The sequence below is a fragment of the Rhineura floridana genome, chromosome 10, assembly GCF_030035675.1.
Source record: "Rhineura floridana isolate rRhiFlo1 chromosome 10, rRhiFlo1.hap2, whole genome shotgun sequence".
In the NCBI taxonomy this organism is placed as follows: Eukaryota; Metazoa; Chordata; class Lepidosauria; order Squamata; family Rhineuridae; genus Rhineura; species Rhineura floridana.
This window is the reverse complement of record NC_084489.1, coordinates 28,879,722-28,901,426: the sequence shown is the minus strand read 5'-3', so window position 1 is coordinate 28,901,426 and position 21,705 is coordinate 28,879,722. Positions and strand designations below refer to the sequence as shown.

Below are 21,705 nucleotides of genomic sequence, written 5' to 3'. Positions count from 1 at the left end.
TTCTTGACCATGACGCTGCACAGGACCGTGCATCCATTGAGATGGCCCCCTTCTCAAGATGGTACCCTTGCATCAAACTCAATCACCATATCTCAAACTATTTAGAAGCCATAGATAGACCCCCCCATTAGAAGTGCCTTTACGGCTCTCCGTTTCCAAGTCATGCCTACGGCCTATCTTGAAGGACGGTTTCGGGGTATTCCTGTGAACCAGCGCCAATGCATTTATGGTTGCAAGGCCATCGAGGACATTGTGCACTATTTACTCCACTGCCCACTTTGATGACCCCAGACAAAAATTTCTTTCTCCCTTTTTAAATTTCTCAGGCCCTTGCTCTGACAGCGAAAGAGTTTATGTGCTTTTATCCGATGTTTTTAGTTTAGTGACCTTTGCAACTGCCAATTTTGCGGTTGCAGCTCAAAAACTGAGAGAGTCCTTTGCCGCAGAGACAAATGTCCTGCCAAGTCCCACACGAAATGCTTGGACATATGCTTGGACATGATGTGTTAATTTTATACTTTTTAGTGTTTTACCTGTTTGTATCTTGCATATGGCCTATGGCTAATTCTGCAATAAAGATTCATCATCAATAAAGCTGATTTGGAAACAAACTCTCCAACTCAGAAATTCCCTAACCATAACCAGCTCCCTTTCTCCCCTACTGAATTTTGCATCAGCTCATAATTCTTGGAACCAGTTCTCACATCTGATATTTTTCTGTTGCTCCCCTTCTGCTTTTCACACTTTCACAAATTTAGAATGTCAGGGGGGAGGGGGGGAGAGAGAGAGAGACAGCAGTCAAGGCCAAAGGCTGATTCCAAGTGGTTCCCGTAAACATGAACCCTGGGAGATTTTTCATTATCGTTATTCCATTTCACTCACTGGGCAGGAGAAAGGAAAAAACTGTACTTATCAGAGTTAAGCCAAAGGCTGTGGCTTCCAAGAACTTCCTCATTCTGTACTGAAGATATGCAAACATATTTGAAACCTGCATTCCCAACACTTGAAGTTTAGTTTTTTATTCCCCAACACATTTACCAGGAAGAATTTTTAAACAAACTAAGATTCTTAGATTAATGTAATCACTTGAATGATTCCAGCAAAGACGTCTCCATTACAGAATGCTGGAAACCTAGGGAAGCCTTTGGCTCTTACAGGCCTTCTAAGGAGCTGCTCCCTTCTCTGAAAGTTAATTACATTCAGCAAATGTAGGGGAAGAAAGAAAAGACAAAATGAGAGGCCTACTGATCATGTAGGAGCTCCCTAAGGCTGGGTCTTAGAACTATTTGAAATTTTATTGGAATAAACACAAGCTTTTCCTTCAAAAAGACTATCATTCTGAATTGGGATAATAAGTTTCACCCATCTCTACACAGAAATATTACCACCCATCTTATAATACCTATGTAAACATTTTGCACAAGTGAGGTTACAGAATGTCACCAGTCTACATAGCAACATTTGAACAATAATGCATTACAAAAAATGGCCACGATCCATTTGAGCACAATCTTAACTGTCAGAACTCTGTGTCTTCAGAGGAGATGAATCTGGCTCTCCATACCTGCTAGATATATCAAAAACTCCTGTAACTCTACCCAGGATCCCATCTTAAGGGCCAAAACCACTTGTGAGGGAAATCAGTGGATGCATCTCCATCTGCATTAGTAGCTGCAGCAGCTGGAGTAGTAGTTGCAGCAGCTGGAGAAAATCTGGACTGGAGCAATGGCACAGGGAAGGAGCTTTAAAATGTTTTCATGCGCCAATTTCCCCAATGAAAAATTGCTCCTCCCCTCCCAAAGCTATGATCTGCACTGACAGGGAAAAAACAAATAGACACATATATTTTTTTAATGGGGCTGATAGCTTCAGAGGACAATCTTCATTTCATTTCATTTTTTTTCATTTTCATTTTTAATTTGTATACCGCCTTTCTACATCACTGCACTCAAGGCGGTTTACAACCATAGAAATGACAAAAATATACAGAAGTAATCATCCTATCATCCTATAATGCTACAAAATATAAAGTTATACAAAATAAGCTTAAACAACAAATGTTACAAAAATACACAATGCACATACAAGTGTTGCACCAATACAGATTATTATTAGATCAACCCCATATTAGTCCCTTCTGCTTCTAACAGAATGTTTGTAAAATATTAAACTGACAGAGTCCAACAAGAGCTGACTGAAATTGGATCCAGCTTGTTTTTTCTCAGTTCAACCCCTCATCCAGCGACCCATACAGGGTAGAAATTGTGTGAAGCTCCCTGGTGGTGATCTCCCAGTACTTGTGAGCTCTGAGATGGTTTACACATATTATAGACAGGAATATTTTCCCCACAAAAGGGGGATCATGTTCAATGAAGCTACGTGACGATGTCCCAGAAGTTCTCTTTGTGCTGGCCAGAGAAATTCTTGGAAATGGTAACATTTACCCAAACAAACAATTCTGGAGTTAGGGCAGTATTTGTTCATCTTTAAATAATAGTCCATATTACTTTTCCCTCAATAAGGAATTAAAATGCAAACAAAGAGTTTTCAAAAACCCTCACACTGTGCCATAGTACTGAATTAGATCAGAACTCTTCCACATGGTTATTTGAAAAAATAAATAAATAAATATAACTCCATCATGTGACTTTTAGCTTGGCCCTTACAGACTAGTCTGCTATGGGCTGCTGCTTCCATACACTAACCATGTGGAGAGCATTTCATCTGCTTATTAATTATCCCATAGAATTTAGCAATAGAGTTTCTCATAATCTTTTAATTCTTGTATGCTGTCAGGGATTCCCAAACTGTGGTCTGTGGACCGCCAGTGGTCTACAAGCTTCATTCAAGTGGTCTGCATGTTTGTAAAAATAAAATTTAAAATCATACAGCACGTAGCACAGTGCATAACAATTGGTACAACAGACAGAGAAATCATTAAGCGGTCTGCCAAGACTAACCAATTTTCAAGTGGTCCAGGGGAAGAAATGTTTGGGAATCACTGTGCTAAGTTATAAAATATTGAGATGAAATTGACTGGAAGCTGAATCTCTACAGGCACTAAAACTAAATCAGCAGTTACAGAAAGGAAAAACTAAGAGGGTCCAGAAAATGCAGAAACTCTTCAGAGTATGTGTTTTCACCAATAATTTGTACTGTTTAAGATAGGCCTGTAAGAAAGGTAAAATCCCTCAAAAAATGTTGTAAATTATAAGATCCTGATCAAAGTAAGTCTCTAATTTGGTTTCCATTCTAAAATAACTTTTACATGTTCCACCATCATTTATAAAAACACCAAATCTTTTAATGGAACTAAAGCCATCATCTGAAAGATTGCTCCGATATGTAATATAAAAATAAAGTTGCAGTAATGCTTCTGCTTTGTGAAAAAATGCACAACTTCCTACCTACATTAAAGACAAAAGTTTACATTTAAGGTCAATTAATCAGATATATACAGTTGAAAGGGATTTCACTATGGTAAAGGTCAAGAAAGGAAAGATCACCAAGTATTGTTTCTGAACCATGGATATTTTAGATACTTTATTCCTTACAGATCAATCCAAATCTCCCTTATGCCAGACTGTAGGGGGTTTGGATTTAGGAAGAGGAATCCATCTGGTTCACTCTGCTGAATGGGCTGGTGCAAGGCATGCTGACGGGTTCTTTACCAATGGAAAGCCTTAGAACGGGTTATTCTGAAGGTGCTAACCTGAGTTGCCCAGGATCCACTGAAACCTAAGCCAGTCTCACAGCTGTCACCAACCAGCACAAAACCCAATCGCCCTGCCCCTGCCCCCATGAGCAGCCAGTCTGTGGATGTGGGTGGTGGCTTCACTGCTCCACAAAGACCCATGGGTCAGGGGATAGGACAGCAGCCTAAAAATTCAAGACCATCTTTCCACTGTTCAGTGCACAAGAAGAAACAATAAAAAATAACTAAAATATGGAGTGACTTTACTAATTTATAGTTGTTCATGTAATAAAAGTCGATATACCATTGACATCTTTTCTATAATTCCTGAAAGTAATTTTATGTGCAGCCATGCAGGGAAAAAACTATGATATTTTAATGTGAAGATTAGCCTTAAATCAGATTAAATCAATATCCAAGCAACAGTGATACGTGCTACAGCAAGATATATTCCCAACAGATAGCAACAAAACAGAATGATTAGTGGGGACAATGAGGGAATGCAACTGTATTGTTATATGGAGTCCAAGAGACTGCTAGACTTAGACACGTTAAATGTGCTAGATATGTCTATACTGGTGAGCCACTCATATATCTACAATTGTTCTGCAGCTTCTCAGTTATTGAATGCAATGAATTTTTTTCCTCACTAATTTTAACCCCATTGTTTTCCAATTAAGTAATCATCTTCTATTGAACTTGACACAGAGAGAAATGCCTATGATACTAGTTTCACAAAGAACTCAGGTTAGCTTCTAAACTCGATTATGTATAGATGACCAGCAAAATGACCTTACATGGCACAAAAGTTTAATACAGACAACAAAAATTGATATAATATGGTAGCATAACCAATGTACAGGAGAGAAGGGTGCTGAGAAAGTTTGGTGGGAGGTATATTTAGACAATAAAATCTGTAATATTAACATAAACCCCTAATTCTAACATTTTGTCTCAATTTCTTAACATACATTAATCTTGAAAAACTTCTAAAGAGATCTACTAAAGAGATGATACTTAATAAGTACTATTAATGGGATCACACTTTCTACGGCTAAAGATTATACTGCTCAATTTGTATTTATATGCAAATATAATTGCTATTTAAACACTGGTATTAAAAAAGTTGGCTGCAAAAGTTTTCAAGACAGTATTCTTTGTGCAGTCTGACGTACAAGATAGTATACCATAAAGCAGTGAATATCCTCAATTCTGTTCTAGCCATTTTAAAAGCATAAACATTTCTTTGAAAGAAGTATTTACATACAGGTAGCAGCTCCTTGTCTAGATGTATTCCTTCCATGCTGATGCTGAAAAAAGAATGTCCTTGTGCAAGACAGCAGTGTTATGAGCTTCAAGATATCAGACCATACATAACTACTTTATAACAGTATATCCAACAGAGATGTACAGGAGTATAAATCTCTGTTGCAGCCAGTTATCTTGGAAAGATACTTAATCTTCCAAGCCAGCAACTACAACCAGTACAGGGGCACATAATAACAGAATTGAGGAACATGGCATGCCTTCAATTCCCACCAAGGGAACACCAAAAAAGGAATTGAAACTATGTGGTTTGTGACTTAACATTTAACTACAGCAGTAGCTAAAAACAGCCTGCAATAAATGTTTTGCTGTTAAGGACCAAGGTTTCATCATCACTGTGTTTAATTAAAATCCCAAAACTGAAAAAAGTCTCAAACACTGCACACATTTATATATTCTTAAAAGCCAATTTCCTCATGTACACTGATCTTGAAAAAGCTCGCTCAATGTTCTATGAAAAACACTGCAGGTAGGGAAGAGAAGGAAGATCGATTCCTATTATGCAACAGGTGTCAAGAATTATCTTTAAATCAATAGCTTATAAGGAACAAAATATGAAGTACAAGTTCAGGCATAGGCCTAGGTTGCATGTAACACTAAACCAAGTATCGAGTTCTCACAGTGCACTCTCCCCACATCTTTATATAAATGTACCTTTGGGGTTAACTTTTCAAACAGAGCCAAAAATCTATTACACCAATATTGTAAAATGGCACTTTTCAAGTATTTCCAAAAACTTGTAATGGTTAATCTTGCCGCTTATAATTAATCTAGCTGCTGGGGAATATGGCTAGGTGAGCCATAAGATGGCCGCTTAATCTCTTAGCACCTCTTCCCCTTGAGGGGGGGGGGAAACCCTTTTCGCAGCATTTAGCCACTGAAACTTGCAAATATTGATCCGCTAGGCTAACAGGGCATGATATCTTTTGATATCAAGAAGAAAGGAGTGCTAGAAGGCTATTTTCATCTGATTGAACTGGATTGTGCTACTTCAAACAAAAGACCTCTAACAGACACCATGGCATCCGAACATCCTAAATCAGCACGAATGTCTCATGGCGATATGGGACAAAACACTTATAATTTCAAGGAAGAACTGGCCTCAAAATTAGGAATATTGGAGAAAAAACTAGAAGGAAGAAATAATACTGTGGATCCAGAAAATATTGAGAAATTTATACAAAAAGCAGAACTTAAATCCCTGCAAGATACAGATAAAACACTAATGAAAAATACAGAGGAAATTGAATCAGTAATTAAATCCCTTAAAACAAATAAAACACCAGGACCAGATGGATTTAGCAATGAATTTTACAAACAATATAGATCAATCTTGATTCCATAATTATCAAACCTTTTTAACTGTATACTTCAAGATGACCCTTTTCCACAGACGTGGACCCAATCTAAAATTGTAGTCCTTTTAAAGCCTCATCGTGATCCTCGACTGACAGATTCCTATAGACCCATAGCACTATTTAATACAGATTATAAAATATTTACTTCAATTTTAGCCAATAGATTAAAACATATAATTTCAAAATTAATTCATTCTGATCTGGTTTTGTGCAACATACTAGCCGCATAATAATTTTAAATCTTATTAATTATTGTAAAATTAATCAATTGCCCCTAGCCTTTTTACCTTTAAATATGTTTAAAATGTTTGACTGTGTAAATTGGCCTTTTTTAAGATCAGTGACACAAAACATGAATTTTGGTAATGAATTTATAACACTGTAAAAAAAATCATTCCCCAACAACAGCATTTGTAAAAATTAATGGGATTGATTCACCCTATATTGCCATATGCAGTGCCACCAAACAAGGATACCCATTGTCACCTCTCCTATTCCTCTTAGCAACAGAACCGTTAGCACAACATTTGAGAAACAACAATAAAATAAAATAACTGAAATGACACATCCCTACTTATTACCTTATATCAAGGATATACTGGAAACTTTCACAAATGTCTCTGGGCTTTGGGTGACTCTTAAAAAATCTGAAGCATTATGTTTCCATATTCCCCATTTGCCCTATGAGTTAGTTTATGAGGCAGTTGAGATATTTAGGTATTCAGATACATAAAAATATGAATAAACTGTTTATGGTTAATTATAGACCCTTGTGGTATAACATAAAGGCAGATATGAACAGGTGGACCAAGTTGTCCCTATCTTCAAAAAGGGCAAAAAAGGAGGAACTGGGAAACTACAGACCAGTCAGCCTAACATAAATCCCTGGAAAAACTCTGGAGCAGATTATAAAGCAGTCAATCTGTAAGCACCTTGACTTACTAGGAACCAAAATGGATTTATGAAGAACAAATCCTGCCAAACTAATCTTATCTCATTTTTTGATCAGGTAACCTCCCTTGTAGACTGTGGGAATGCTGTGCACATAATATATCTCGACTTCAGCAAAGCTTTTGACAAAGTGCCCCATGATATTCTGATTAGCAAGCTAGCTAAACGTGGGCTGGATGGAACAACTATCAGGTGGATCCACAGTTGGCTCCAGAATCGTACTCAAAAAGTGCTTATCAGTGGTTCCTTCTCAAACTGAGCAGAAGTAACAAGTGGGGTACCACAGGTCCTGGGCCCAATGCTCTTCAACATTTTTATTAACGACTTGGATGAGGTGGTACAGAGCATGCTTATCAAATTTGCAGATGATACAAAATTGGGGGCATAGCTAATTATTATTATTTATTGAATTTATTAGTCGCCCATCTGGCTGGCTGTCCAGCCACTCTGGGCGACGTACAAAATACGCATACAATACCTAGACATTAAAAATCTAAAAACAAAGAAGATAAAATCTAGCCAACCCTAAAAGCCTGCCTGAAGAGCCAGGTCTTCGAGGCCTGGCGGAAACTCATCATGGAAGGGAAGGGGCATGGCGGAGATCATTTGGGAGGGAATTCCACAGAGTGGGGGCCACAACTGAAAAAGCCCTCTCTCTAGTCCTCACCAGTTTGGCTGTTTTGACTGATGGGGTGGAGAGAAGGTCTTTTGAGGATGATCTTGTTGGGCGGCATAGCTGATGATCCTGGAGGTGCTCCTTTAGATAGACTGGGCCGAAACCATATAAGGATTTAAAGGTCAAAACCAACACCTTGAATTGGGCCCGGTAAGCAACTAGTAACCAGTGCAACTCTTTTAGCACTGGAGTGATATAATCTCACCGGCAGCTGCCTTTAATCAGGCGCAGCGCCGCATTCTGTACCAGTTGCAGCTTCCAGACCAGACCATTTTCAAGGGTAGCCCCACGTACAGCACATTATAGTAGTCTAGGCAAGAGGAGACTAGGGCATGTACCACCGATGGGAGCAGATGATTGGGAAGGTAGGGGCGTAGCCTCCGTATCAGATGGAGTTGATACAGCGCTGCCCAGTTCATAGCTGAAACCTGAGCTTCCATGGACAGTTGAGAGTCAAGAATGACCCCGAGGCTATGGACCTGGTCTTTCAGGGGCAACTGTACCCCATTGAGCACCAGGTCCAAATCCCCTAACCTTCCCTTGTCTCCCACGAACAGTACCCCAGTTTTGTCAGGGTTCAGCTTCAGCTTATTCCTTCCCATCCAGACACTCACCGATTCCAGGCACTTGGATAGGGTTTCTACAGCCAACTTCGGTGAAGATTTAAATGAGAGATAGAGCTGCGTGTCATCCGCATATTGGTGACACTGCAGCCCAAATCTCCTGATGATAGTCCCCAGCGGCTTTATATAGATGTTAAATAGCATCGGGGAGAGGATGGGGCCCTGTGGCACCCCACAAGTGAGAGGCCAAGGGTCTGAAACCTCATCCCCCAATGCTACTCTTTGGTGCCTATCAGACAGGAAGGAACCACTGCAATACAGTGCCCCCTATGCCTAACCCCTCCAGGCAATCCAGAAGGATACCGTGGTCAACGGTATCAAAAGCCGCTGAAAGGTCCAGGAGGATGAGGAAGGTGCACTCACCCCTATCCAACGCTCTCCTCATATCATAAACCAAGGCAACCAAGGCTGTTTCAGTCCCATGTCCAGGCCTGAAACCCGACTGAAATGGATCCAGATAATCCGCTTCCTCCAATTGCGCTTGCAACTGCTTCGCCACCACCCGCTCAACTGCCTTGCCCAAGAATGGTAAGTTTGTGATTGGGCGAAAGTTGTTCAAATCTTGGGGATCCAAGGAGGGCTTCTTTAAAATTGGTTTTATTACTGCCTCCTTGAGGGCTGATGGCATTATGCCCTCTTCCAAGGACGCATTTACCACCGCCTTGATCCCCTCGCCCAGTCTGTCCTTGCAGCTCACAATGAGCCATGACGGGCAAGGGTCGAGTAAGCAGGTGGCTGGCCTTAAGGTTGAAAGCACCTTGTCCACTTCATCAGAAGGAAGAAGCTGGAACTGATCCCACACTACCAAATAACCGCTGGCCGACTCTGGCTCGCTCACTGTATCCATAGCATGCAGAATCGCACTCTTTAGACAAATGATTTTATCTGCAAAGAGCTTTGCAAACTCATCACAGGAGGTCTTAGAATTTTCCATAGGTTCCAAAGCAACTGGACCAACCAGGCTTCGGGCCACTTGGAACAGCCTCCTGGGACAGCACTCCGCGAACGCAATAGAGGCAGCATAAAAATCCTTTTTTGCTCCCTTTATCGCCACATGGTAGGCTGCTGCAGCCACTCTAACCTGTGTCTGATTGTCATCAGAGCGAGATTTCCGCCACCGGCGCTCTAGCCGTCTCACCTCCCGCCTCAGAGTTCACAACCGTGGAGTATAAAACAGTGCTGTCTGAGCTCTACTCAGGGGGAGAGGGCGTTTCAGAGCCACCTGGTCTAATGCCCCAGTGATCGCCTTATTCCACTCCTCCACCAGGGTCTCAACCTAGTGTCCGTCTGCAGGCTCCATAAAGTCCCCAAGTGCATTCAGGAATCCATCAGGATCCATCAAGTGCCTGGGGCGGACCATCCTAATGGGTCCTTTACCCCTGGCGGAGAGTGTGTGGCATCGAAAGGTCTACCCTCACGAAGTAGTGATCTGACCATTACAAGGGGGTAAGAGATGTGGCCCCCATTTTCAGATCACTCCCCTGCTCTCCCAAGACAAATACAAGGTCAAGTGCATGACATGGGTGGGCCCCGTGAAATAAGGTGCAGCTCCCAGGAAGCCATGGTTTCCATGAAATCCCAAGGTACCCCTGTGAGGATGGCCTCAGCATGTACGCTGAAATCCCCCAGCACCAGCAAGTATGGGGATTGCACCCGCACATCCAAGACCACCTCCAGCACCTCGGCCAGGGAGTCTGTCGTGCAGCGGGGTGGGCGGTACATGAGCAGAATCCCTAAGCTGCCCTTTGGGCCCAACCTCCAGTACATTAAATCAACAACCTTAGTCTCATGGAGAGGAGGTCTGGTAAGAACCAGGGACCCCTGATAGATGACCCCCACTCCCCCTCCCCGACTTCCAACCCTCAGCTGCTGCGCATATAGGAACCCAGCTGGACACATGGCCTCAAGGATGGGAGCTGCGGCCTCATCCAGCCAGGTTTCCATAATGCATGCCAGGTCCCCGCCCTCATCCAATATCATGTCATGGATGAGATAGATAGCGTTTATTGCGGTCACAGACCAAACATATCAATTAGACATTCCAACATAGAAATGGTTAAAAACAATTATTTTACAGCAATTTAATACAAGTTAAAATATTAACATATACAGGGTATCAATTTTTTCCCTACTCAGATTTACTTGGAAAAAAGAGCTTTAACCAAGCAGAGATAGATGGCCATCAAACATGTGTACAGAGTAAGTATGAATCTCCTTGTGCATAAGCTCTAAGGCCTTTGCAATATTAACAAATTGGATATTAAAAGAATAAAATAAAATAAGTCATGGCAAATCTCTAAAGAGTCTAATTTCCCTAATTAAAGCGAAACCATTAGGGTTATAATGAAATCTTAGACAGCCAGCTAAAATTATCAACAAACATAAATACAGAAGTGGCACATAGGTAAACTGTTAAATACAAGTTAAAACATTATCACCATCAGGATATCAAATTTTTCCTACACTGAATAGCTGAGGCACAGAATTTAGCAATTTTTTCCGTGATTTTAGGAAAGCGATCAGATAATAAAAGTTCCACATAATAGCTGTCACTTTTTCCGGGAAACGAATCCAAGATAGGGGTGATTATTTTGATTCTAAGAGTACTATAAAACGGACAATGTAGCAGAACATGTGCAACTGTTTCTATTTCATCAGTGCCACATGGGCATTTTCTTTCGGCTAAAGGGATTTTTTTATACTTGCCCTGTAAGACTGCAGATGGTAGTATATTGAATCTAGCTAAAGTGAAGGCTCTACGCCATTTAGGTATCGTCAGGTTTGATAGATAAGACATCGGTATTAGGGGTTTTATATTGTATCTGTGATGTCTTATCAGCATCAAGTGATGTTGATAATCTATATCTTTGATCCGTTGGATGATAATTGTTTTGGCCTTTTCATAACCCAAATCTAGAATTATTTGAGTTGAAAAACCTAATGACGATATTTTATTTAACATCATCTGAGTCCAAGTAGATTGGAAATTATCACTTAATGTGTGTGGTGCCAGACCTACTGGGTTGAACAGAAGTTTCAGCCAAAAAATAATTCTATAACTCCAGATACGGGATTCTACTGAAGGTAGTCCTACTTCTAGTCTTATAATGAAATTTGGAATACACCGGGAAACTGACAAAATCGATCTTAAGAAAGAATTTTGAACTGACTCAAGTGAAGCAAAGTTTTGACAAGTATTAGCTTGCATACCATATGTCAGCTGTGGAATTACTTTTGCCACAAATATTTTAATGGCAGCAGATATAATTTGACCCCCTTTGTTATAAAAAAAGGATAGCAGAGCCTTCGATGTTCTCATTGCATTTAGGATAATCATTTTTATATGTAATTTCCAAGATCTGGATGATTGTAAAGTTATACCTAAATATTTAAATGCAGATACTTGTTCTATTAATCGACCATTTAGCCGCCAAAGGTGTATGGATGGTCTATTATTTTTCGAAAAGATCATGACTTTTGTTTTGTCATGATTGACTGTGAGATGTTCCTTATCACAGAAATGTGCTACATTAGATAGTAATCGTTTTAAACCAATAGGGGTTTGGGATATTAGAACTAGATCATCTGCATATAATAGAATAAATCTGGGTGCTTCCGCTAATATCGGAGGATGAGAAGGAATTACTGCTAAAGAATTAACTATTGTATTTATATAAATGTTAAACAAAAGTGGAGCCAGTATGCATCCTTGCTTTACACCCTTATGGGTACGTATAGGATTCGTTAAATGACCTTTATTATTGCACCTAACTCGAAGGTAAGTGTTTTCATAAAGGCCTCTCATCAATGATAGTAAACGCAAATCAATATTAGTACCTTCTAGTTTTTCCCATAATTTGGCTCTAGATATCGAATCAAAAGCCGTCTTAAGATCGATAAATGCGGCATAAAGAGAGCCCTTTGTTCTTTTGGTGTATTTCTCTATTAGATGTTGTAAAACCAGGACGTGATCTGTAGTTGAACGACACGTCCTAAAACCTGCTTGCTCTTGAGCCAGAATATGTTCATTTTCAGTCCAATCTATTAATTTATTATATAAATGGGCAGCGTACAGTTTACTAATTACACTTAATAGACTTATAGGTCTAAAATTGGCTGGGTCGGATATGACACCTTTTTTATAGATTGGGACAATTATTGCCATGCCCCAATCTTCAGGTATTTGCATAGAGTGGTCTATATAGGAAAAAAGTGTTGCAAGTACTGGGGCCCACCAATTTGCATTATTTTTAAAGACTTCTGCGGGGATGTTATCTGGGCCAGGAGCTTTATTTGGTTTTAATTTGGATAATAAATCTAGAATTTCGTTCACAGTTACAGGTTGCCATTCAGGTATATTATTATTGGTGACTTTTTGTGGAATTTGAAGATCTGAATCATTCTTATATAGATGTTTAAAATAAGATTCCCATGTTTGTGAAGGAATATAACATTCTAAGTTTGTAAAAGTTTTTTGCCAATTATTTGTTATTAGTTTCCAAAATAAAGAAGTATTTTTTAAGTTGGCAGCATTATTTAAATTATTCCAAATTTCTATTAGACCTAATTTCTTTTTCCTATTTATAAGTTGCTTATATTGGCTTCTGGTTTCACAGTATATGTTCAGCAGTTCTTGTGATCTTATAGACTTATATGCTTTAAAAGTGGCAATTAGATTTTTTTTTTTTAACACACACTCGTGATCAAACCATGGTTTGGAATTTAGCTTCCGATTCTTTAAGTTATTTTTTATATTTGGCTGAAAAATCTGTTGAAGATCCTTTAATATCTGTTGAACTAGATTGTAGGGGTCAGTCTGTTGATTGTTAAGAAGTATAAGATCTTTTTGGGCCAAATTATCTACGTGATTCAATCTATCTGAAATTTCTTTTTCTAGTTTCGGGATCCACTTGAGTCTGTTTGGACGAATTTCACAATCAATGATCGAGAATGATTGCAAATCAGAATAGATTTGAGCTTCTGCACATTTTAGAGTTATATTGACAGGCGAATGATCGCTCTCAGGCCTATCGATTATTTTGAATCTCTCTATTAAATGGTAGAGTTCTTGAGATACTATACAAAGATCAATTGTGGATGCACCTCTAGATGATAAGTACGTAAATTCACCTTCTAGGTCTCCACTAGTACGACCATTTAAAAGAATTAAATTCAATTGAAAAATCATTTGCATTAAAGCGAGGCCTACATAATTAGATCTATTATCTTTTGCATGTCTGATAGGTATAGAAATTGAGCCATCCAATGAGGGGACTATCATTTTATATTTGCTAAACAAAGCTTCATCAGATGGACCCAGTCTGGCATTGAAATCTCCAGCTATTAATAAAAGGGCAGCTGGATAGCATAATGTTAATTTTGTTATATAATTTTCAAGCTGAGCAGTTTTAGTAGCGCTCGATTTTACCTCTTTACCTGGTGGAAGATAAACATTAGATAATAATAACATCTGGCGCGATAATTTTATAAGTACTGCATTGGCTAGATCCAATAGGGGTTCACAGTTTATAACAGAAACATTAATTTTTGTCGAAACAAATATACATAGACCTCCTTTTGGACGTCCCCCCCTAAGGCTGGGTATGGCTTTTAGCTGGTAGGCTGAATATCCATCAAAACTCATTAATGATGTTGCCCATGTTTCTTGCAAGAGCAAGATATCAAATTGCTCCAAGAAATTCTTAAAAGATGGATCTTTGTCTTTATTAAACCGACCAGCAATGTTCCACGATAGTATCTTTAAGGAAGGGAGTTTTAGATTGCTATTACGTCAATTGGTATTTAAATTTGACAAACGTCTCTCTCTTTCCAAGGCATCTGAGGGGATATGTTGGTATACTTTTTCAATTTTATTTTCTCGGTTGGTCCTAGATAATTCTGAAACCCCTTGGGTTATTTTTTCTGTTGCTACAGGGATGTTAATGTTCCCTATTTCATGCTCACAATCCATTTCTTTTACTGTAGTTAGCAGATTTTCAAGTTTAAATCTGATTTCTGACCTTGCTTCCGAAGATAAAGTTGTAAAGGTCTCCAGTAAAGATATTTCTTCCGGTAGAAATTTAGTGGCCTCCATACTTTTTATTTCTATTATAGATTGGTTGAGTATGTCTGACTCTCGTGCATCCACTTCATGTTGGGTTAGAATTCTCTCAGAGATAAAGTGACGAGACATAAGACTTTTAGGAGGGATTTGGTTGTCAAAAATTCTGGCAGTATAAATATTTTGAGTTACCATTAATTCTCTTTTGTGCTGGAAAAGAGATAGTTTCTCTTTCGATGCAAATGTAACGATAGTTCTGGCACTAATATAGTTGTAAAATAAATATTTGATGTTTATGATGTCTTTTGTCTGGACCAATCCTGGGGATACTTTGTTAACAATATTAGTCAGATGTCTCTTTCTTTCATTTTGTGTTAAATATACCACTGGTTTTGGATAATTTATTAGAGCCAATTGATTTTCGTTTAGGATTAAATTCCAATCTCTGTTATTTTGAATTGAATAAGAAGAAAATTCATTGTCTGGGTTCATTATTAAATATTCCTTAGGAGCTTGTTCATTCACATTAAAGTTCGAGTTCGCCTGGATACTTTTTGGGCTTGATAATCTTTGTGTATCTTGTTCTAAGATTAATTGTGATTTTCCTTCACTAGATGGCACTATGCTCTTTAATTCGGTGCTCTTTTTCTTCGTCTTCTTCTTTCGTTTTCTTTTCCTCTTTTTTTCCTTTGGCGAGGTTTTTTCTGTGTCAAGTAATTTGAAAAGTTTTTCAAATTTCAAGTGGCATTTACGATGACTCCTAATAGATTTAATGTTTTTAGATTTTTTCGCAGTTTGCATTGGAGGTTTAGAGCTTATTTCTTTTTTCTTCAAAGGAAGATGATCTATCCTTTGGTCTGAATGGGAAGTCTGCATAGCTGCGTTTTTATTTTTGGTGTCAGAGTCAGTTTGTATTACTTGTTTTACTGTTAGCTCTGTTAATGTTGTTAAGAGTGAATTTGCTTCTGCCACAAATTTAGCAATTTGCATGAGTGATTGGGACACCATTTGACACCAATCATCATTAATTGGAATTGTTTGTATTTTGATTTGTTCATGTTCATTTTCTTTTCCTGCAATCGACATGAAGGATTGGGAGTTGATTTTAAAATCCTCGTAGGAGCCTGAAGATTCCAATGGGGGCATTGAGTCCTCTTCGTCAGGTAATATGTTCCAGATTGATTTATACATGGTAATAAATCATGGGTAATTCCGACATTTTCTGCCTCCTCCATTTCTTGCGCTAGATTTAAAATGCTGTTTTTTTTCTTCATTGCTTGGCAGCCATGATGGTATTTTGTCTATATCCCATTCCATTAATAAATTTTCAAAGGACAAGTTTTCTTTCAGATCTATTTTGTCATTTATCGTTATTGCATTCATTTTCGGTTGGTAATAAGAAGTGATTTTAGTTTGTTTTTCCTTGGAGGTTTCTTGTATATCTTCTTCATTTAAAGGAATACCTAGCTCTTTACGTTTTCGTCTAGTTAGAACCATAATTACTCTCCCGGATACAGAGTCAGCATTTAAAACAATTTAAAAAATGATTTAAAAGTTATAAAATATTGATAAGGTGTTAGCTTTTCAGTTCAGTTGCTGTTATATACTGTTTCTTATTAATTTTTTCTCTTCAATAGTGGAACACAGAGACGTCTTATCTCATGTCTCTCTCTCTCAGCTTTTCACATGGTAATAAATCAGCAGAGTAAAATAATGAGCAAGGCAATTAAATAGAGTTGTCCAAATCAAAGTCAGGAACTAGTAGGCACAGTCTTGTTATATTGCCTCTTCTTTAGTAGATTATATTGGTTGGGTTTTTTTTTTAGCTACAAAGCTGAAGTATTTAAGAGCCGATTTTGCTGTACTCACTCTCACGCGGCCATCTTCCGTTCCATGGATGAGAGATGTTTTTTGGGCAACGGACCTGGCACTGCACAGCAGCAACCGACGGTTAGAACATGGAGTCCCACATGCCTCAGCTATCTTTCGGTCTTGGGCAGGCCCGGAGCAAGGGACAGATATTACGTATCTCTCCCTAGTTCCTCTTACCTGACATGGCCTACCTCTAGCACTCCATCAGCATCTGCCTCCCAGCCTCTCCCCTGATTTACACATGCCCCTAATACCGTGGAAGACAAACAAAATTCAAAGGGACCTTGATAGGCTGGAGCATTGGGCTGAAAACAACAGAATGAAAGTCAACAAGGATAAATGAAAAGTTCTACACTTAGGAAAAAGAACCCAAATGCACAGTTATAAGGTGGGAGATACTTGGCTCACCAATACAACATGCGAGAAGGATCTTGGAATTGTCATTGATCACAAGCTAAATATGAGCCAACAGTGTGATGTGGCTGCAAAAAAGGCAAATGCTATTTTAGGCTGCATTAACAGAAGTATAGTTTCCCAATCGCGTGAAGTACTAGTTCCCCTCTATTCAGCACTGGTTAGGCCTCATCTTGAATACTGCGTCCAGTTCTGGTCTCCGCACTTCAAGAAGGATGCAGACAAACTGGAACAGGTTCAGAGGAGGGCAACAAAGATGATCAGGGGACTGGAAACAAAGACCTATGAAGAGAGACTGAAAGAACTGGGCATGTTTAGCCTGGAGAAGAGAAGACTGAGGGAAGATATGATGGCACTCTTCAAGTACATGAAAGGTTGTCACACAGAGGAGGGCTGGGATCTCTTCTCGATCATCCCAGAGTGCAGGACACGGAATAATGGGCTCAAGTTGCAGGAAGCCAGATTTCAACTGGACATCAGGAAAAACTTCAGAACCTTTAGAGCCATACGGCAGTGGAACCAATTACCTAGAAAGGTAGTGGGCTGTCTGACACTGGAAACATTCAAGAGGCAGCTGGACAGCCATCTGTCGGGAATGCTTTGATTTGGATTCCTGCATTGAGCAGGGGGTTGGACTTGATGGCCTTATAGGCCCCTTCCAACTCTACTGTTCTATGATTCTATGAAATTAAAACTCTATCTGTTGGAATAACCACAATAAAAATGAACATTTTACCTGAATTAACATTACTTTTTCATTCACTCCCAGTATATGTAGCCGAAAAACAACTCAAAATTTAGCAAACGGAACTAAGATTTTATTTTTGGGGAAAAAACTCCTAGGATTAAAAAAAACATTATGATTTCGTAAATCCAATAAAGGGGGATGGGGAGTCCCACACATAAAATATCATTATGATGCCAACCAGTTATACCACCTACCGCAACTGATAATAGGTGACAAATCAAAAATATGGATTCAATTAGAAAACACTGAAACACAAGGTGTTCTGCTGGGAATATGGCTCCTTAGACTAAAAGCAAATAAAACAATAATGCAAGTCAACAAAAACCCATTTACAACTGCTTTGCTTAGGATCTGGGGACCATGGTCACGACGTCTCCTTATACCTTCACCTGGACTTTTTCAATAAAAATAGATATTTACCATGGCAACATTGGCAGGAACAAGGATTATTTCATTTAAGAGATTTTTACCCAAATAAAGTTTGAATAAGAAATGTTAAACAAACAGTGGGCCAATTAGGATTTCAATGGCTTTTTTGGAGACAAATTCATAATTTTCTTTCCCGCCCCAAAATCAAAGCACAAGCGATATCAACCTTATCATCTTTCAAAAATATAATATTGGCAGCACAAAACAGAAAAAAAAGGGATTATCTCTAGACTTTATAACTTACTGTTAGATATGGGGTCAGAACAGCTAACAGGACTCAAACATCAATGGGAGGGAGATTGGTTGACAGAGCTGGATGTGAGAGAGAGGGAACAATTATGGAATAACCATTTGATACCCACTTCCTCCCATCGAGTTCAGGAGATAATGTTAAAAATTGCCCATAGCGAGGGTGAACCACACCCTCTCCCCTAAATGATGGAGAGGATGTGGTTCAATTGGTACATACCATCATATGTGGTGGACACAGGGCTGTGGAGTCGAAGTCGTGGAGTCGGAGTTGGAAGCAATTTTGGGTGGAGTCGGAAGAAATGTAATGACTACGGCTTGAAAATAAAAACTTATAATATTATAACAATATACGGTAAATATATCATTTTATACTTATATTTTATACTTTTTATTTTTCAGGGGAAAAAATTGTAATTTTGATTGACAAATTTTTTAAAATATAAATTCACAATGTCAAAGAAGCTCCCATGAAGTCAGCTGTATTTGAGCATTTCACTGTAACTCAAGACGGAAAACATTTTGTGTATCAGTGCCAGGGCTGTGGAATCAGAGTCACACGGTAGAAAAATAGAGGAGTCTGAGTCAGAGTTGAAGGTTTGGCATACTGACTCCATAGCCCTGCCTGCTTCAAAATAAAAACTTATAATAATATAACAATATATGGTAAATTATCATTTTATACTTATATTTTATACTTTTTTATTTTTCAGAGGGGGAAATTGTAATTTTGATGGACAAATTTTTTAAAATATAAATTCACAATGTCAAAGAAGCTCCTCATGAAGTCAGCTGTATTTGAGCATTTCACCATAGCTCAAGATAGAAAACATTTTGCGTGTCAGTGTATGACACAGGACCCAGATGAAGACAAATGCTTAAATATTAGGCAGGCACCATCTCTGCTATCTTTACGGCACCTTTTGAAGACTTTCCTCTTCCAACAAGCCTTTTAAGTTGAGACATATCCCAGTCTGCATCTGTGTTAGAATTGCTTTTAATATGTCTTTTAATATCTTTAACCCTTTTTTAAAGATGTTTTTAAAGTTTTTTTTAATGTTTTTAATGTTTTGTCTTAATGTATTTTAAGGTATTTTTATGATGTTTTAAAGTGTTTTTTAGTGTTTCTGTTTGCCGCCCTAGGCTCCTGCTGGAAGGAAGGGCAGGGTATGAATGAATGAATGAATAAATAAATAAATAAATAAACAAATAAATTGTTGGTCAGTGAAGCATGTTGTGAGACTCACAGACAGGGTTTTTTTTTAGCAGAGAGAGTGAAACCTGAAGCAGAAGGGTTAAGCTGTGAGAACAGAGTGCCAGACTGCCAAGGTCAGTAGCTGGCTGGGAAGTGTGATAAGGTGGGAGGACTTGCAAAATCTCAGTGTGGGGGAAATGTCTGTGAAGAGAACTGTGTCTAATGTCTTTGCCTAGTAAAGACTCTTACAAGAAACTTGCCTGGCCTGTCTTATTCCTGTTCTATGCGGCTCTTGGATTCCATCCTTGTATGATCTACACACGCACACACGCAACAGGGGTTATGGGCCCAGCTTATCATACATGGTAGCGGGTTCGAGAGCTGTTGACGTGGCGTTGTTGCAGAGAGAAACAAAGTGCAAGAAAGAGGCAAGTAAGAGTGGGCAACATGGCTGGAAACCTGTTATCCGGGATGCCGATGGAGAGGCTGAATGCTGTAAACTACTCCAGCTGGAAATGGAGAATGAGAGCAGTTCTGATTAAAGAAGATTTGAATGATGTCGTAGAAAAACCCCCTCCGGCAGCTCCTTCAGCAGCGTGGCTGAAGAAAGACGAGAAAGCGAAGGCTTTTATTACTCTGGGGCTGTCTGATTCTCAACTGTTGCTGGTGAGTAATGAGCCGACAGCTAATCAGATGTGGGAGAAACTGAAAGCCGCTCATGTACAGCAAACTGCGGGGAGCAGGCTGTGTTTAGCACGGAAACTTTATCAGATGCGTTTTACAGATGAAGTGACTATGACAGAGCATCTGGCTGAATTTCGTAGATTAAATGCTGAGCTGCAAGATAGAGGAGTGCATCATAGTGACATTCAGATGGTCTATATCCTGTTATCTTCATTTGATCAAAAATGGGATGTAATGGTATCGAGTCTGGAAACTTTACCCGACGGACATCTGAATTTGGACTTTGTAGAACAGAAACTTCAACAAGAGTGGAATAGAAGACAAGAGAATAAGGAAACAGAGTTAAAAGAGACTGTGGCTGTACAACAACAACAAACTCAAAGAAGCAGGCAAGAGAATAAAATATGTTATTTTTGTGGGTCACGTAGACATATACAGAGACATTGTTTAAAGAAGAGGAATAACAGTGGCTTTGAAAGTCAGAGAACAAGCGTGAACTTTGTTTCTAAGGAGGACAATAAACCCATTCACTCTAAGTGGCTTCTTGACAGTGGAGTGTCTAATTGCCTAATCACAGACTCTAGTTTATTTTACACTTCAAAGCCGACGCAGAAGAAGCTTTATCTGGCTGACGGATCGACTCAGGACGCGATTGCAACAGGCACTCTCAGGTTATGTAATTTAGGAACTATATTGACAGATGTATTACTGGTGTCTGGTTTAAAATATAACATTCTATCAGTAAGAAAATTAGCTCAAATAGGTTGCAAAGTTACATTTGAAGGGGATAGATGTTTTGTGAGAAAAGATGGTGAAATATGCATGCAAGGGAAATTACAGAACCGAATGTTTATGGTTGAGTGCAATCTTGATAAACCCATGTGTGCCTGGATAGGAGTTAATAAAAATAAACATGATAATTATTTCTATGAATGGCACAGAAAACTGGCACACGCACATTTCGAAAAGATACAAAACACCCCAAAACATAGTCAAGATTTGAAATTAACACATTGTGAGCATGTGGATGAGTGTGAGGTATGCTATAAAACAAAAATGACTGTGACTCCTGTAAATAAGAGCTGTGGAAGCACAACCACTGAACCTTATCAGCTCATACATGTGGATTTGGCTGGACCTTTTCAGTGCTCAAAAGGTGGAGCAAGGTTTTATTTAGTAATTGTGGATGATTTCTCCAGATTTACACATGTGTTCTTATTGAAAAAGAAAAGTGAAGCAGAAGAGAAATTAAAGACATTCATACAGAGAACAGAGACACAATATGGGGTTGTTATCAAGAATATCAGATCAGATAGAGGTGGAGAATTTACCAGTAATTCATTTAAAACATATTTGGAAAAGAAGGGAATAATACAGAGTCTCACTGCTCCCTTCAGCCCATCCTCCAACGGAACTGCAGAGAGG

General features: G+C 38.9%; 1 protein-coding gene across 11 annotated transcripts in view; it reads right to left on the bottom strand.

Moving 5' to 3' along the window:
• Positions 1-21,705, bottom strand: part of SLC4A7 (solute carrier family 4 member 7) — a 166,705-nt gene that overhangs the window by 113,589 nt on the left and 31,411 nt on the right. The window contains exons 2-3 of one of the 11 annotated variants that reach the window (XM_061587392.1): positions 18,622-18,718; positions 18,397-18,464 (exon numbers count right to left, since the gene is read on the bottom strand). The exons of 9 other annotated variants lie outside the window; for them this stretch is intronic. Coding sequence is in view for 1 of the 2 variants with exons in the window: in XM_061587390.1 (XP_061443374.1) it covers positions 4,962-4,997 (36 nt within the window). In the remaining variant the exon portion in view is untranslated. Of the gene's footprint in view, positions 1-4,961; positions 5,034-18,396; positions 18,465-18,621; positions 18,719-21,705 lie in introns of those variants that run through there. One more of the 11 variants, XM_061587390.1, reaches the window with a different exon arrangement.